At 45.9% G+C, this 18,614-nt stretch overlaps 1 protein-coding gene across 6 annotated transcripts in view; it reads right to left on the bottom strand.

Moving 5' to 3' along the window:
- The window catches only part of FAM169A (family with sequence similarity 169 member A), a 988,180-nt gene that overhangs the window by 513,671 nt on the left and 455,895 nt on the right, over nucleotides 1-18,614 (bottom strand). For all 6 annotated transcript variants that reach the window (XM_069627477.1, XM_069627479.1, XM_069627476.1 and 3 more), the window contains exon 5: nucleotides 15,940-16,111. In XM_069627477.1, the coding sequence (XP_069483578.1) occupies nucleotides 15,940-16,111 (172 nt within the window). The remainder of the gene's footprint in view (nucleotides 1-15,939; nucleotides 16,112-18,614) is intronic.

The following is an 18,614-nucleotide window of genomic DNA, read 5'->3' as shown; positions in this document are numbered from 1 at the left end:
ATAAACAGCTAGCAACTTAGTCCAGGACAGCCAACAGTCCTTTGCGGTGCTTCGCGGTGCGCGGCGCGGGTGCGCCGGAGAGCCGAGGATAAGGGGAGGTGTAAAGGGCGTTGCCAGGCGCGGGCCAATCACAAAGTACCTTTAAAGTAAAATTAAAAAAAAACAAAATTAGTGGGATGCTAAACATGTAATTTTTAAATTAGCACCTCCCACAGTCCAAGAGCACACAGTCCTTTCTCCAAAGCCGAGAGGAAGTGCAATGAGAAAAAAAAGCTCAATCACCTGGAACTGACGAAAGTCAAGCACTGCAAGGGGTTACACAGAAAGACTTCCTCCTTGCAAAACGGCAGAGCAAGTGTGGTTACTGTGACAAGTTCACAGAGTAGATTTTCCAGGCGGCACATAAACAGCTAGCAACTTAGTCCAGGACAGCCAACAGTCCTTTGTGGTGCTTCGCGGTGCGCCATATCCCTCATCACTGAACCCCACAGAGTTCTAAACATGTGTAACATCCTACACAATGTCTGTGGCCACTTACACATATCTGTTGGTTCTTAATGCTATGCTTCACTCTCATCACACTAGATCCATGTGGGGACTTTAAAAACACTATATTCACACTCCATCTCTGTGGGGACGTTAATGCTATCATTATCACACAGCATCCCTGTGGGTACTTGTATTGCCACCATCATCACACACCAGCACTATGAGGACTTTAAAACCACATGCATCAACATCCCTGAGGAGGCATCCATCTCACTGTCAAAATAGGCCATCAAAATACACCCTCCTAAAGCAGAGAGCAGATAGCAACACCTTTATATCATGCCATGTTTGTGGTAGGAGCTATTCTAAAGGCTAAGTGTGTGACTGAACCCAGAAAGCATACATTTCAATCCCCTATTCCTCTCTGTATCATATAGTGGGATCCTATTTCACTCCTAATCAAACTTTTAAAACCCTGAAGCAAATGGAATGTGGCTACTGGTCAAATTAAGTGCATTTAAGAGAACATGCAAATGTGACTTGGACCAAAACAAAATATATTAAAATCTATTCACTGTAAACTGTCTTAGATTCCTTAAATTACTTATATTTGAAGAGACAATTCTGTAATGAGTTTTTGTTGTTTTAAAACCACCATTTTTACATTTGATAATGAATGTACTGAATTCCAAACAGAATAATGATGCAACTCCCTTCAAGGATAGTAACACATGCTCAAGTTCCCACAAGGATAAGGCTGTACATGTGATTAAAAAAACAATATTTTTGCTAATTTGATGTGGGTTCCTTGAACATGAATTATTTTATGAACATGTTATAGTTTAAAAACATTGGGAAAGGGTGTGTGTGTGAAGAGGATGTAAGTATGACTGGGGCAACGGGGCAGAAGACTGGTTTGACTTTGACAACTGTAGCATGCGCAGTGCATGAGCGTAAGCACCGGAATTCCGAGCACTTTATTTGCTAAAATGGGAGGAGGGACTGCCTTAGAATACAAGTATAGTGCACTGCCATTGTACAGGGACAAGATCAAAAAATATCAGCAATGGGTGGTAGAGACAAGAGGGGGAGCAGGGCTCCACAATAGGGAGTGCTAGAACATATTAGCACATTTTAAGGAGTGAAGTATATAGGCAAACAGCTGGAGAAGAGGAAGGAGATTTTAGATCTTTGGAAAATGAGGACGTGGAGGACCCCAACAATGGAGGGGCGTGGGATACCCACGGAGGGACCACCGTAATAGAGGGTGGAACCTCAACAGAACATAAGGGAATATATCCGTTAGCGGCTCGACCAGCAACAGTGTACACTAACCCGGCCCATGTGCCCACCCCAGCCACCACCCTGCTACCACCGTACATTTCCACCCGGAGTACTACCCCAACCCAAGAACGTAAGAGGCAGAGGAGGTGCTGGAAGTGGCGTGAGTAGAGCTAGCACAACTGAGAACAACACAGAATGAGGGAAGGGTGAACGGGAGCAAACTAGATGAGTGTAGGGCAGGAGACATTTTATTTAAATTGGATAGTACAGCCATAAAGGATGTGCACGTTTAGATGACACAGGGTGAGGGCAGGCGAGCAGGGAGCATGGGATACAGGACAATGAGGTCCGATGGAGACACAGACAGAGAGCTGAGGGAAAATGAATGGGACATAGTAGAATAGGCCGACGATGATCAAGAGGAGGGACAACGGGCACCAGAGATATCCCTGCGACTGTAGAGCTTGTGGGGACCGCGATTGAGGAAAAGATATGGCCGAGTGGCAGTTGCAAGGAAAAAAGGAAGCATTGAATGAAAGAAAGGGAAGGGGATGGTTATGCAGATGCCAGTATTACACAAAGGTCCGGGGAGAGCACATTATGTGCCCTTGGCACAAATGGACAAAAATAATTTGATCAAGGCACACCCGCCCCTTACTGCTGGAGCTGGCAAGTGGATTTACGCGTCGAGAAACAGACGACTGGCGTGCCTCTAGTTGTAGGGGATATGAAAAGCTTCCTACTGGCAATTGTTGGGGATCGGGTCGGGAAAATCAGGTTCAAGGCGGGATATCCGGGAATGAAATTTGACGACGATGCACATGACGGGGCCCCTTTCAACAACATTAGGGCACAAGTGTGGGATGCGCTACGGCAAACATATCCCGACACCCCAGACTTACAGTCTAAAATGCAATACATTATGGGAGAGGATGAGGACCGCGGGCAGTACATTATCCAACTCCAATAGATGTGGATGGCAGAGACAGGACACCAGTGGGACCGATCAGTTCCTTTTTTATTTCGTTATAAAAAAGGGCTTACCCAAGGAGGTGCAAAAAGCTCTCAACAAAATAGTGGACATTGAAGCGAAAGGGTGGGCGGGAATTCAGATGATCATAATACACGATTGCAAAAGAATAAAGGAGTGTGAAAGGGATGCAGCGCAAGGGCATCCAGACAGAAGAAGCAGACCTAGTACAGAGAAAGGTAGCTAAATTAGCTGTAAAAGGGACAACTGCATCTGAGCCGCTAGAAACGACAGGGAGCATACAGGCACCCGCAGACGTGAGATAGCTGCATTTTGGCCTAGAGGAGGAGGAGGACAAAGACAGTCAGATGGGGGCATCTGCACTCTGGCACCAAGTGGCAGCAAGGAGGTCAGCAGCGGGGAAGAGGTGGGTTCAGAGAGGGAAAGGGGGGATTTGGAGGAATGGGGCCCGAGGTTGTGGTAAGGGGCCCTCGCAATGTTGGAGCTGCGGGAAATAGGGACATTTTGCGAGATAATGTAGAAGCAGGCTAGGGGTGGGCTACAACCCATATAGCAACTATTGTCCACAGCCCCAGCCACAAGGGCAGCTTCAAATACCAACTTCTATACCGTATGAGATACATCAGGACTATACCCAGTGGCCCCCTCAAACCCCAGGTGCCAAAATGCAAAACCTGCAAGCTGCCCAGCCACATGTGCCCGCGCCCAGCGCTTTACATGGAGGACGCATGAACACAAATTATGTTGTACATAATAGCACCATTGTACCTTACTTGGGGGTTGGCGTCATGGGAGGTAACCCTTTTCTTTCCCCGGTACAAATACCTACCCCGAATGGGCCAGCCCACAGATAGCTCTCGCGTGGCAGTCCACCATGATGAGGAACCCTTGGTGGGCGCAGAAATGGGAAACAAACACTTCATCTTTACGGTTGACACAGGTACCATTAAAATCATGCCTCAGTGAGGAAAACGTTCTGCTGTCAGGTGAACACGCAGGGCTTCTCTGGGCCTGTCACCACGGTTCCATACACCAAGGAAGTTGACATTAAAATAGGGGGGGATGATGGTTTGGGCTCCCCTGTTGTATTCTTAAAGTTTTCCGATAAACGTGTTGGGCCGCTACCTGCTTAGCAAATTGAACAGGACTATCTCCTTTAGAGACAGCATATTTGTATGTGCCACCCCAGGAATGTGCGCAATGAGAGCAATGGCCATCATATATGCAAGCGGAGGAGAATTAGTGGTTTGCAGGATTCCAGTGGTCCCAGACATGTTTATGTACGGGATTACAGTGCTTCGAGGTGGTTCAGCCCAAATTGGCAAAGGTTGCTGGCGAGTGCCAGCTAATTTCATTTTTCGGCCTGTGTTGACCCCCGAGTAAGTGGCAGTAAGGATGTTGTCCCTAGATTTGTACGGTCTGATGGTTTCGGGAAAGCAACTTGTTGTCATAGGGAATGACCCCGATATGTGTGAGCGGTGCACAGTGCTCTATATTTATCCTACAGTGCGTCTTAGGTAAGTGACTGATGTGGAATTGTTTGAAGACAAACCAGGCGATGGTGAAAATGCATTGGCGATTTGTATCCCCAGTGAAATTATGGTACAGTACTGGAAAGTTCAATGTCCCCTCATGGCCCTTGCAGCCCCATCCCACTTCATTGACAGTGACTTTGAACATGTACACGTAAGACTTTGGACCACGAACGCCCAAGATGTAGGGATGTTGCAAGGGGTGACCCTGGTGTGGATAACACTGAAGCCAGGTGCCCTGCTGCCCTGAATGAGACAGTACCGTCGGATGAAGGGATTAGAGACACCATCACTGCCCTATTAAACTAGTGAATAATCATGACACCCACCCCCCCATGCAACACGCCTATCTATCCTTCAAGAAAAGGCAAAAAGGGGGCAGTTGGAGGATGATCCAGGACTTACGTCCCCTAAATAACTTTGTACAGGAAGAATTTCCTGTGGTTCAAAACCCTGTAAATTGCAACATCCCCTATCGCAGCCACCCACTTTACTGTGGTGGATCTCAAGCACTTTATTTTCCATTCCACTGCACGGTGACTCACAATACCTCACCGCCTTTACACATGGGGGGGGGGGTGAGATTTGAATACACAAGACTGTCTCCAGGGTACTGTTAGTCCCCAAGTGTTTTTAACTCAATCGTACATGCAGACTTAGGAAATATCCAGGTGCCCAGTATGATCATCCAGTACGTGGATGCTCTGCTGGTGTGCAGTGACAAACACCACCAGTGTAGGAAAGATTTGATAATGCTCTTACAGCTTTTGGCCCGCAAAGTGTATAAAGTTGACAAAGCCAAATTACAGTATTGCCTGCAAGAAGTATTGTACTTGGGGCAATTGATATCTAAGAACAGAAAAAGGATACTAACGGATCGCAGTGGGCTGGCCCATTTGGGGTAGGCACTTGTACCAGGGAAAGAAAAAGGGTTACCTTCCATGACGCCAACCCCCAAGTAAGGTACAATGGTGCTATTATGTACAACATAATTTGTGTTCATGCGTCTTCCGTGTAAAGCGCTGGGCACGGGCACATGTGGCTGGGCAGCTTGCAGGTTTTGCATTTGGGCACCTGGGGTTTGAGGGGGCCACTGACTATATTCTTGATGTATCTCATACGGTACCGCATCAGTGCGTGCCACTCCACGGCCCGCCAAAGCGAAGGAGATGCAAATGTTCCTAGGCTTGTGTGACTATTGTCAGACCTGGACAGTCGACTATGCAGCCTACACCAGGCCCTTTGTGCAAGGCCTCCAGGAGTCCCAATAGACTGATAACAAGATTGTATGAACAGAAGACATGCTCACCAGTTTCAATGGCCTCAAAGAAGTCATATTTACCACCTCAGTGCTAGCTACCCCAGACTATACACACACATTTTACCTATTTTCCCACTCCCACTCCAACGGCCAACTTATGACTGCAGTATTAACACAAAAGAGTTTGATGGACCACAAACAATTGGCCTATTACAGCGGCATGTTAGACTCAGTAATGCAGGGACAATTTGCATGCAAATAGGCACTCGCTGCTGCAGCATTTGCAATTGAGAAGAGATCCACTATAGTAATGGTGCGCTTGTCACCTTCTACAAAGAGCACTCAGTATTCGCTATCCTGGAAAAATCAAAGTCCACTCTAACAACACAGACGGTGTGTGCCTATAAGATCATTCTATCCAGCACACATATCCACATTGTAAGATGTAAAACAGTAAACCCTGTTACGTTTCTGACTGAAATGTGCACCAATGAAGACATGGGACAACATGATTGTGTATCCTATGAGGCGGAGGAAGATGGCATTCCCAAAGCAAAGGATAGCCCACTCGAGGGGGGAGAGGTCCTCTTTGTTGATGGGTCAGCTACAATTGACCAAGGCACAGGCTTTTGACACACTGGGGCGGTTGTGGTGCGCCTGGTGACGGTGAATACAAAATAATAGTGCAAAAGAGATTGCCAATGCATTTTCCAGCTCAGGAGACAGAGTTTGTAGCGCTCAAAGAAGCGATACAAGCATCACAGCGGTGCTGCATGACCATCTATTCAGATTCTGCATACGTCACTACAACAGTGCATGTCGGTCTTGCACGTTGGAAGATGAGGGGGTTCAGGAGGGCCGACGGGTCCCCAGTTCAACATGCCGCATTACTAGATAGGCTCAGTTTTGCACTCTCAAAACCATCCGCAGTGACGGTCGTAAAATGTGCCGCCCACACCAATAACACAGACGAGGTCTCCCTCAGAAACGCTGCCGCAGATGCAGCAGCAAAAACAGCAGCATACCTTCCCAATACCTCAACCAGCAAAATAACTTGTGTTAAAACCCAACAGCGCAACCCCCAGTCCCCTATAATTCACTCCCAACAGCATAAATCATTGACTTACAGGGGCGAGCGCCTGAGAGGAAAAGGAACTGAGGGTAAAAAGGGGGTGTAAACTACCCCTACTGTTCTGATATGGAGACAGGAGGCAACGGGGAAAGCAGTTATGCAACATGAGTTACTAATAATACCATTCGGCAACAATCGGGATTTAGAGCCTCCCATAGTACGGAAACAGCCATGCTGGATCTGCAGAACCAGATGCTTAGCTTAATAGATAAAGGCAAGTTAGGAGTGTTAATGCTTTTAGATTTAAGTGCCGGCTTTGACCTGGTGGATCACCACCTTCTCATCAAGGCACTCAGAGAGAATGTGGGATGTTCAGAAGGAGCCATAGATTGGCTTCTGTCCTTCCTTTCGGACCGTCAAGCCAGAGTCCATTGGGGCAGTAGCTTCTCCGATCCCTGTGATATTTTATTTGGAGTCCCACAAGGGGCCAGCCTGTCCCCAATGCTGTTTAACATATACATGCGCACTCGGTGCAGCTTACTGGTGAAGGAGGGGGTGTCGTTTACAAATTACGCAGACGACACCCAACTCATATTGGAACTGGATGGCAGCCATCATGACGCAGACAGTGAAGTAATAGCCAGGGTCTATAAGATAATTAATGCTTGGATGCAGACAAATTGGATGTGTCTGAACGACTCCAAAACTGAGCTTATGCTGTTTGGATCTAGTCGTCAGCTTGCCAACTTGGGGGCAGAGTATAAGTCATTTAAAATCAAGAAAGCCACTATCCAGGTAGTCCAGAAAGTGAAGACCCTGGGAATGATGGTTAACGCAGCGGTAGACTCATGCTCAGACTAGCTATCTACAAAAAAACACGGCATATTACTTAAGGCTCATGAAAGCCATTAAGCCTTACCTTAATGAGGGCAACATGGCAGCCATAGCCAGAGCCATTATATTATCAAGACTTGACTATGGTAATGCCCTGATGCTAGGGGCTTCCTCTAGGGATGTCTCTAGTTGTCAGGTGATTCAGAATAACGCGGTTAGGCTGGTCAAAAATTTGAGGAAAAGAGACCATGTCACTAAAGATAGAATGGCGTTACACTGGCTAAGAGTAGAGGATCGTATAAAATTTAAAGCTCTCTGCCTGGTTCATAAATGCCTTTATGGCTCTGCTCCAGAGTATTTTAAAAAAGAGGTTAGTGCTTCACAACCCCAGTAGAAGTCTTCGCTCCTGGGGTAAATGCCTGTTGATCGTTCCCAAGTTCAAGCTGAAATCGGGGTTGGGCAGCTCCTTTTTGGTTCAGGCGCCCAGCTTGTGGAATAGTGTTCCGGAAACACTCAGGTCTGAAACAAACCTTCTTGCTTTCAGGAAGGGTTTGAAAACATATCTCTTCAGATGATGAACCGGGATAAGTTGGATCAGGGACATCTTCAGGGTTCAGCTATGGACTGGCCTCTTTCTGTGTTCTATGTGTGTCTCTTTTCGTTTAAAGCGCCCTGATGCCCTTGGGCTACCGGCGCTATATAAAAATGAAATGAAATTAAATGAATTTGACCAGCTTCATCATCCAACCCATGTTTCTAGGCAGCAAATCGCTCCGGAAACCCAGGAAGAGTGATTTGTCCAAATCTCCAGGAGCATTTAGCAAATTTGGTCAGCCACTGTGTTACAGGTCAGAGTTACGGCACGGGAATGACACCGCGAATAATAATAGGCACTCTTCCCCACCCTACTGGGCCGTTACCGCGAGATGCAGATCGACTACGTGGATACGCGAGGGAGGTGCAACGGCTGCCGATATTTGATCGTTGTCGTCTGCACCTTCTCCCAGTGGGTGGCGGCGGAACCTTGTGGACACCCAGATGTCAAATGCGCAGCTACATTTTTAGTGAGTGAGGTTTTTCCTAGATGAGGCGTGTGCGATGTATTGAGATTAGACAACGGCACCCACTTTTTCAACTAATTGTTTAAGGAGATTACAACTTTCCTTGGCATTACACATCGAATGCGCACCAATGACCACCCCCAGGGCAATTGAGTCATGTAGAGGATGAACAGCCTATTGAAGAGTAAGCTATCCAAGCTTTGCACCACATAAAAAACAACTGGGTGCACTGCTTGCTATTGGCACTTTTCAGTTTGCACACAAAACCCTGCAAAGACCACCATTTATCACCTAATGAGGTGGTCACTGGTCGTCGCATGCATACACCCCTGTCTCCAGTTAGGAAAGCATCAGACGCACATAGGGCTGCATTTTTGTTAGGAGAAGAATTTAATGATTACTTAACCACCCTAACACGGGCAATTAAATGTGTCACTTGGCAGATCACACTACCCCGATCAGAGGAACACTGGGCGCTGCAGCTGCTGTACCACCCGATTCCTCAACCACTCAACCATTACTTCCAGGCAAACTGGTCTACGTGTGGAATTCTGTCCACAGGTGGAGCGACCCCAGGTATAATGGGCTCTACCAGGTTGTCTTTTCTACGCCCCTTGCAGTGAAAGTTAAGGAGCTGTGCTACTGGATTCACTTATCGGACGTCCAAAGAGCACCTGTGAACACCCTGGAGTATCCATAATAGCATATTTCTACGCGCAGTGGCCCTGAAAAATTGCATACTGGTACAGATTAACTACCTCCTTTTCGACTATCACGTACCAGTACCACTACAACTAAACTGCTAAACATGATATTTTTCACAGAGGGTGAACACTTACACCCTCCCAAACTCTCCCTCTCCTTTTTTCTCTCTTTCTCTCTCTCGCTCTTTCTTTGTATAATACAATTTGTTATAATAGTGTGTCATACTCATACTTGTGTGACATGCATTATATTGACGGGTTGTTTGCAATTTTGGTGTTTGCGTTGGGCATTTATTTGGGAACTGTTTTTATATGGGGGGGGGGCTGTAAGGGAATGCATGGTAAGACAGACAAGTGACCACCCACAGTTCAAGGGTGTTTATTGAACTTCAAAAAGGGTTTGAAAAACGCCTATCTAATCCTATATCTACAGGTGGGAGCAAGCTGCGACCATCAAATAATAATAACGCAGTCCTAGTGGTGTCTTGTAGAAATAAAAAGGGCCTATACTAATTAACGTATTGCCAATCCTTACCTCTAAATACAAATAGCATGGGAATCAATGTTACGTAAAAGAAAGAAGCATTCAAGAAATGATTTTTCCGGATGTTCAGGGCGTTGGCCTCCCTTCCCCATGTTTTCAGCTGGGGATAAGATGATACAGTTGAGCCTAGCAAAGTCTCTGGCTTCTCTAGCATGAGGGTGCAGTTCAAACATTAGCATCAGGGCCTTTAATGCCCAAGTCTCTTTGCCTTTCAAAGTATCATCCTGCAGAGCGCCTGATGCGACAAACAAACATGTTCTTTTATTCTCGGAATTTCACACATACTCAATTTCTCAGGTGATTCAGTATTAACCTCGGATCCCCCTCAGCCAGGCTCAGATCCCTTTAATACAAACTTTGTAGGATCTTCATCTGTCCAATTTCTCAGGTGATACACTATCCACCCCGGATCCCCCCTCAGCCGGGTTCAGATCCGTTTTAACACAATGTTCAATCAGTCTCTCTCCGCCAGGCTTGGACGAATTTAATTCACTTTGATACAAACTTGCTTTATCCCAAAAGCTTTAAAGCTTTCAATTGATCTCCCTCACTCAGGCTCGGACAAACTTTCCCTATTTTGTCATCAACTTTTTTCAATTCAAAAAAGGATTTTGCTTGACCCGTCACAGGACCAAATCGATGTGCAGTTCTTTGCCACTTTTTCACCTCTCTCAAATCTCAGTTGGATACCTTATAAAGACCGTGGAATGAGCATGAACGCATGAGTGCCAGACCACTTTGTCTAGGGTATCATATCTTCGTTTCAAAGGTCAATCATTCATCTCTTGTTCAATTTTTACTCGCATTGGTTATCACATGCATTTCATACACTGTTCACTTCAGTGCTCACCATACAATGTTGCTGCTTGCAACCTTGGTTTCAACACAGACCGGTCTGGTATCAGTCTCCCCAACTCACTGGCTGTGTTGATTTCACTGGAGCAGCTTTGTTGTATGAGCCAAGGACAGTACAACAGCGGCAAGCGATTCTCCCCAACTTGATTATCGACGCAGGAGGGCCCTGGGTACCTCTGACACAAAATGCAGGATTCTTTCCTGGTCTTACGCTTTCTATTCTCGAGGGTTCATGAAAGTAACGGTTCCTTGTTGAAAAGGTCAAGGGCACTTCCCTCACTACGATCCCCTTCTGTTTTGGCATCTTTCTCCTGCTGTTAAACTGCCATCTTGGAACTGCTTCCTTGTGAGCTTTGCCTTGGTCAGGGTGTGCTCTTGTGCTCTGCCTTTTATCTGTGTGGAGAAGTGTAATGGAAGTCAGATCTGTGTGTGATGGTCAGTAAGTGCCTGACCATTGTATTGGGAAATGTCAGGTATACGGCTCGGGTGTTAGTCTGATTTCTCTCATAGCGAGCTGACAGTGAGAACGTGTTTGTGTTGTGAAGGGGGGGGAGTGGTGGGGGGTGGTGACCAGGAGTGGGGGGTTGAGTTCCTAAATATCCTACCTGGCAGGATGGGGTAAAGGTGTTACAGGGAAGGGGATACCGCGTCTCACCATCCTGTGTCCCACTCCCAGAAAACCCCTCACACAGTCCAGCACTGGTCCACCCGCAGGAACTGTATCCAAAAGCGATGGCCGTGTCCTGGCCACCTGGATGACAGAGCCCCAGGGACTAGCGGGTGAGACAACTTCAGGTTTCTCACGGGAGCACACATAAAAAGTGGGGTTCTGTTAATAATGCATCTATTACTAATACAAATGCAGCTATGTCTTTACTGTCCCTAATACACAACTCGAGCACCAAGGACGTAAATTTATATACCAGCATTGACAGTTGTCTCTGATACAGTTGCACCCACTGGTTCTGGGTTTTTAGAATTCATTGCCAGGTCCCTATTATTCCCAATGTATTTTTACGATACAAGTTTTGCTAATAGCACTAGTAGTTGGAAAAGTTTTAATGGATATATGCAAAGTTCTGGGCGCACGAAAAGACAAATGAAAAGGGCAAAATATGATGCCTACCATGAACTTGGCTTAGATGCTATAGAAGATGTACGCCACCCAGAAATGTCAAATAGTTGGTACTCGGACATGAGTAGAGTGGGGAGGGATAAAGTGAATGGAAGTTGTCATGTCTGTTCGTTAATACTGCATGCATCAGGGGACCCGAAGGTCTTCGTGCAGCAGGAAGTACCCATTCTAGAGGCTCAATGCCTGGTCCATCTAGCGCTATGCAGGATGCGAGGCATGTTCCATGCACATATGAGGCTCGAAGTATTGAATCCAGATCAACTGCAATGCAAAAACAATCCTAAAAGCATTTAGTGTCTGCCAAGACCGCCTTTGGTGTTACAAGGACTTAAATATGTGGCAAACAAGTGGCAAGAAACAACGTTCAGTTGTATGGCGGGTGGCTTAATAAGGACTGTTTCAATAGGGGCCGATGAACATTGTAATAAGACTTTGCTCTTCCCAGACCTCAAGAAAGGCAGAGCTGCAGTTATAGACTATTACTGGGTGTGTGGTCAGCAGGCATACTTGCAGCTCCCACCATCATGGAGGGGCTACTGTTCGCTAGCTACCTTGCACTCTGCACTGCTTGTAATACCCGAAGAGCATCTCCAAGGAGGGCCGGCGCACTCATCACCACCCACGGCAGTTCCCACCTCCCAAAGAGCCTACAGGAATCCGTTACAGGCCCGGAGTTCCACATCCTTCCTGAAGGCAAAAGAAAAGTTGCAGAGAAAGAAAAGAGCAAACTATTTATCTCACGATTCTTCCAAACTTCTTAGTGAGATACTCGACGAGTACAGACTATTTAGTGGCGTAGAAACGTTCTTTCCATCAATGTTACTGCCTGGGGTCCAAGCAGCTGCTATGGCTAAATGGCTTCAGATTGTCCGCTGGGAACTGGTACAGCTGTCAAACGACACAGAACAAGGGTTCAATGCCATAAAAGTAGAGTTGCAGGCCCTATGGCTGACAAACGATACAGAACCCCCTACATTCTTGACCTCCTTACAGCTATGCAAGGTGGCGTGTGAAAAAAGATCGGAGATTCCTGTTGCAAGTTCATGCCTCCTAATGATACAGATAATAGGAGCCGTACACACCCTGGGAGCGTGCATGAACACAGAAGCTCTAATGCAAAAGTAAGGGCTGGTTTGATAGCATTTTCTCCTGGGCCCCTTTCTGGATGGGAGCAATAGTGAAGATGTGGGTACCTGTGATCGTGTTCATGTTGGTCATCTTCTGCACCTGCCAGTTGGTCCTCAGATGCTGTGCCAAAGCAGTACCTAACCGCGCTATGATGATGGTCGAAATTAGGATATCCAATGCACCTCGCAGTACCACAGAACACGGTACCCAAACAGATGGGTGGAATAAACCCTGCATGATCCGACTTGAGCATTGCTTACACCCCAATGGCACTATTACTACACCCCTACGAAATCCTGAGAACTATACAGAACATTGGGTTGATGTAGCTGGGGATGGGGGATGCATATATATGACTTGCACCCGTGAGGAGTATGCCCGATCTGGATTGTGCAGTGTGTGTAGAGCATAGGCTTCTATGGAGGGATTGCCACCATATTTGGAAGCTGAACGGTTAGACGGTACAGAGATTGGAGGAGAACCGTTATTGGGGGATAAGCATGAACAATGCAGGGGAGTTTGTTAATGTAGATTTAACAAAAGGGTGGAACGTTGGGAAGGAGAAATGGTCTTGCCACCCCCCTAGGCGATTCTGAATGAGAAACAAACAAACCACACTCCAAAACAGCAGGTGGAGGGGTTGCAAGTGGGAGTGCGCACAGTTGCGTAGTTCATGCATTTGTAGCTACATAGTAGAGGCAAGTGTAAACTCCATCTTAGTTATTGGCAGCCATTTTGGAACGCAGGCCCAAGCATTATGAAAGCACCAAACGTGTTAGTATTAGACTTGTTTTATTGGCACAGATATAATCCACGCCACATGTGAGCTTCAGGGAATTACAAGCCTTTCACTGTCTCTGAGGCGGCAGGCCTTCACGCCCTGGGAAGAATGTGCTCTGTAAGGCCATGAGAAGGGAGCAGAGCGCCTTTTGGCAGTTACCCTCCCACAATACATATAGCATGGCCCCTCAGCCCCAACACCCCCTGTGAATCAGAGCTACAGCCCTTCTATGCTTTGATCCCAAGACATCTACATAACAGTACCAGCCAGGCCCAGACCACTGACCATAAAGCTGCAAGACCCCTATTGATCAAAAGATCAGAAAGCAAGGCTATCTTGCCTTCACATTTGGGTCACATGATTTGAGCTGCAATCTGACTGGGAGGGATGAAACTATAGCCCAAAATAAAGGTGGAAGACCTTGGGAAGTTGCTTACGTTTTTGAGAATGAGTGAAGTATCAGAGTTAGGATGACCTCGGCTCTCCCCCTGGGCTGCTAGGTGCGTTGTTACAGTGATAGATTAGCAAAGTTTTCAAAGTAACTAATTGCTTATTAGGCCCTGTTTTACTACGGATGATGAGCCCAGCAACACCCATGTGGACAGAGATGGACAAGAAGGCTGGGACCAATGGCCTAGCGACCCCACTGGAGTGGGCCGCCTATGTGTAGGGTCTTACCAATCAGCCACGCGGGTTTCCACTGTATTTAATGATGTCACCGATGACGGGGTTCTGCTTGTGCAGATTTTGGCAGGACGTTCAGCGGCAGCAGAGTTCTTTGCTGATGCACTTCATTTGTGTATGAATACAACTTGTTAACTTTGCAAGCGGTGTCTTGGGCCTTTCCTCAAATAAAAGCTAGTATAAAAAAAAGAACTGGCAAGCAAGGTGCACAGAAACTCTTTGCTAAGAAGCACAAGCAAAGAGATAGTTTAGACAACATTGTTTTTCTTTGTGCACACTTGATAGCATCCAAATAGCCCAGTGTCTTGTGTGTAGGGATGGAACGGTATTACGGTATACCGCTAAAGATACCGTGAACCACTTAATTGAACAATAATAACCGTCACATTGTTTATACCGGTATACCGTTCATACCGTTAAGTGTGCTTTTCAATCTGATTTGGAAAGGCTGCAGTAAGCAAATGCTGCACAGTCTTGGTCTTGCACTGTTGGATGCGCCGTCTGCCAAGTAGTTTCAGTTGGAGCAGTTTTTAATGCCATTCCATAAACCACACGTGCCTGACACAAAATCACTGTTAGCAATAGGAAGAATAAATACAGTGCCAAGAAGAAAAAGGGTTTACTTTGGGTTGGCGGCTTTGGGGTTTATATATTTATAATGGATTTTTCTAAACATATGACAATGGGGGATTTCCGTGGTTATATCTTTGAATTTACATATAATAAGTCACACTGCGAAATTTCGTCACCTCTGTGGGTATTCCCTGCTGCCATACCAAAGGGTAACATGTCCGTGATTACTGAACACCTTTTGGCCCGCAAGTAAACTAAAGGCTGTAACGTAAAGAGAGAGTGCGTGTGCGTGTGTGTATGCGCACAAGCGTATACTACCATCAGACTTCATTGATCTGTGGCATGCAGGTTATCAAGATGGCAACATGTTCATCTTCGCCAGTGGGGGAGCTAAAAGCCTAAATGACCACTTAAGAAAAACTATTCAGTTTGCTTTGCCAGTCGCAGCAGGGCACCCCCCCGCTACCCAGCTCCTCCTCTCCACACATGTGTTTGTGTTTGGTGGAAGCAAGGGGTGGCATTTCAGTGGAAAGTATGTTGAAAAGCCCAATTCTGGCCCTGGATGCCTGGTTTTGTTTGTGATGATAAATCTGACAATTTATGACCTTTTAGAAAATATTTGTTAAGATTAGTTAACTCCACCTGCTATACCGCGATAACCATGATATACCGTCATTTGGCAAGAAGGTTATTGTACCGTCGTAAAACTAATACCGTGACACCCCTACTTGTGTGCCTGACACTTTAAGCCAGTCCTGGCTTTTTAGCTGACAGCACTATGCATTCAGGAATGCTTTATTTACTTTCTCTAATTACAAGTTTGGCCATTCATGTTATGGCATGAAAAGCGCTGTTGGCTGAAAAACTACTGTAGCATCTTCCTCAAATTGTCCATAATGATATGAGACCAGTCTGCAGCTGTGATTTGTGCATAACCTATGCATTTTGAGGGAACAACTGCACTGCATGCTTCTGGAGAGCTGGCAACAAACATTACAAAAATGAGATTACCTGCTAGTTTGACAGAGTAGAAACCAACGGCTTCTCCTTTCTTCCACATAATTTTGGCAAAATCTGTGCTTCTATGACAGAGAAAGGGCATCTCGTTCTTTGTCATTTCTAGTTTTCGATAAATAATTCGGTTTAGGACATATAGGACCACCCTCTCTCCAAGAGATTCGACCTGCAGGGACATACAATATTGATGTTTAGAACCATGCGTGGTGTTTTCTTCACATATCAACAAGAGATTACAATTGTCACTCTCTGATTAACTTTCTTCCATTGTAATAGTTCTCCATTTTGTTTCTGGATAAAACTAAATTCAACGAAAACGAAAAATTACTCATTCTTAACACATAGATCTGAGTTAAAAAAAAAAAAAAAACAATACACAAGGATGACATTCATAATAAAACCGAGAACGACTAAGATCAGGCTTGTTTCATGTCATGTGTGAGCTCGTCATGTAGCCCTGCCACTCACAGATAGTCAGTCTTAGGACAGCTTGGAAAAGGTTCTGTCAACTCCAAAGTTGAAGGAAGGCAGAATGAACTGCAGAACGGATTCATTTATTTGAGCTCTCTGGGTTCACAGCTCTCCTGAAGCTCCAACTAGGAAACATTAAAGCTTACTATTCCAGTGATGGTTTATACCCCTGCTGAGGCTTGTGGAACTCATGTCTGGGTAGGGACAACCATCCTAGGTTTGTGGAAGTTGCCAAAGCAGGCGCTCCCCAAGTGTACTTGCAGGCCATTGTAGCACTAACTGGGACACATTAGTGCTTACCACCCCAGACATCACAAAGCAGCCTACATAACTGTACCTTGTTCACTTACAGCATGTGCAACTAAGTGTTGGCGGCTTGTGTCTTGTGTATCACTATCTTGACCACCAGTAGCCTAAACTGCACAAGATCCACTCCTCCAATACCTTTTTCCACTCACCCTCACCATGCTCCCATCCATCCTCATCCTCCTTCTAATTGCTCTAACCTTACCCTTTCCTTCACCAAGAGACTCCAGTCACCAATTCGTATTGTACCCCCCTTCTCCACTAAAATCCCACCCTTTCCTCCATTCTTCAGCAAATGATTGTGAAGTCACTCTGCTCATACGCACCACATTACCACACTAGTCTCTCACTGGGGTTAGCCCTCAAATCATCCCTGCCTATTCACCAAACTTACACTAGGGATCTGGAACGGCCAATATCTCGCATCTCTGTATCTCATCAACTAATTTGATTTGTGCCTTTCCCGCCTCACAGCGATTGCACCACAAAAACATGAATTACCCTCACTTCACAATCACATTAACAACCTTACACATTGATTCTGCCATCTGCTCCAACTACAGTTGTTTATCCAACAAAGGGGGTTGTGTGTTGCATTCATAGTAAAAGCACCCTTCCAACCCTTCTTTTGCTCCCATCCCACTCCTTTGAACAGGGGACACCGTCCACTATTGGTATACAACAAATCTTTGAGAAAGATTCCCAGTATGAAGAGCCCATGTCCATCACTTGTACCTCACCATTCCATGGTGTATAACCCACTATCCTAGCACCCTCCGATTTCACTGCTGTATCATCCATACTTTTAGCAATCATCCCAGTGCCACCATCCTCTGCTTAACACTCTGCCTGCCCAATCTGACTTTTGCTCCCTGCAAGACACTTATCTCCTAAATCATTGCCTTTGACATCATCCCTAACACCATTGCTCCCCTGTAAACTGGGCATTGGCTCCCCAGTTACCGTAATCCCTCCTTGCAACCTGTTGACCCAGCCAATTCCTAGTGGTTGACGTAGCACAGATCCCTCACCCGCATCCCAATAGTTCTAAGGAAGAAGAGCACATATTTATTTGTATTTATAAAGCGCACTGGCAGCACAAGGGCATCGAGGCGTTGTTAGAAGAAGGTGACTTAGTGGCAAGTTACAGCATTGCTTACCGGTTACATGAGGTGTAGCAATGTTGGAGCAGGTTACAGTACATGGGTGGCATAGCATACACCTGGCAAAAGTTACCTAGACAAAAAGCAGTGTTACATGTAGGGCAGTTCAATACCTTTGGAGCCCTGAAGGGTAAGTGTTGGGGGTCAGATGGACAGTGAGATGAGCAGTCTTGTTTAGATTTCCTTGCAGAGGCCTAAGTGGATGTCTCGTTACCTTACTACCACTTGCAACCCATTAGCCCAGGGCATGAGCAAGTCATTATTAGCATCTTCAAGAACCTTATCTTTGATTTGGTCCATATTTTATTTGAACATCTAGTCACTTTTGAATAGTATCAAGAGTGGTATAAATACATCAATATTTGTGGGTTTATAACACAGCCTCCCTATCACTTTATCTCAGGACTAATTATGTGTCCTTGGCCCATGCAACAGTGTAGGGGATCGGATCAGATCAGCACATAAAGTACAAGATAAATGAATTTTGAGGATACCTTGACAACATGCATAACTATCTTTACATCCCCACAAGCTTGCCAGAGCACCTTGCTTTCTCCTTAGTCAGGAACGTACATCTCCCATCCACCTGGAGCCATTATACAATATTCCTCAAATATTCAGTGTCTCTGCCGGTCAAACCACAATGCTCCCCCACTCTCAGGATTGGACACCCCATGAAGAATGCAGACTTGTTTATTTATGTGCATGTTAATTTTTAGATGCACTCAT

Source organism: Ambystoma mexicanum, chromosome 6p (genome assembly GCF_040938575.1).
Source record: "Ambystoma mexicanum isolate Mex_15411 chromosome 6p, UKY_AmexF1_1, whole genome shotgun sequence".
Classification (NCBI taxonomy): Eukaryota; Metazoa; Chordata; class Amphibia; order Caudata; family Ambystomatidae; genus Ambystoma; species Ambystoma mexicanum.
Note: the sequence above shows the minus strand (reverse complement) of the source record. Positions and strands in the feature narration are given on the sequence as shown.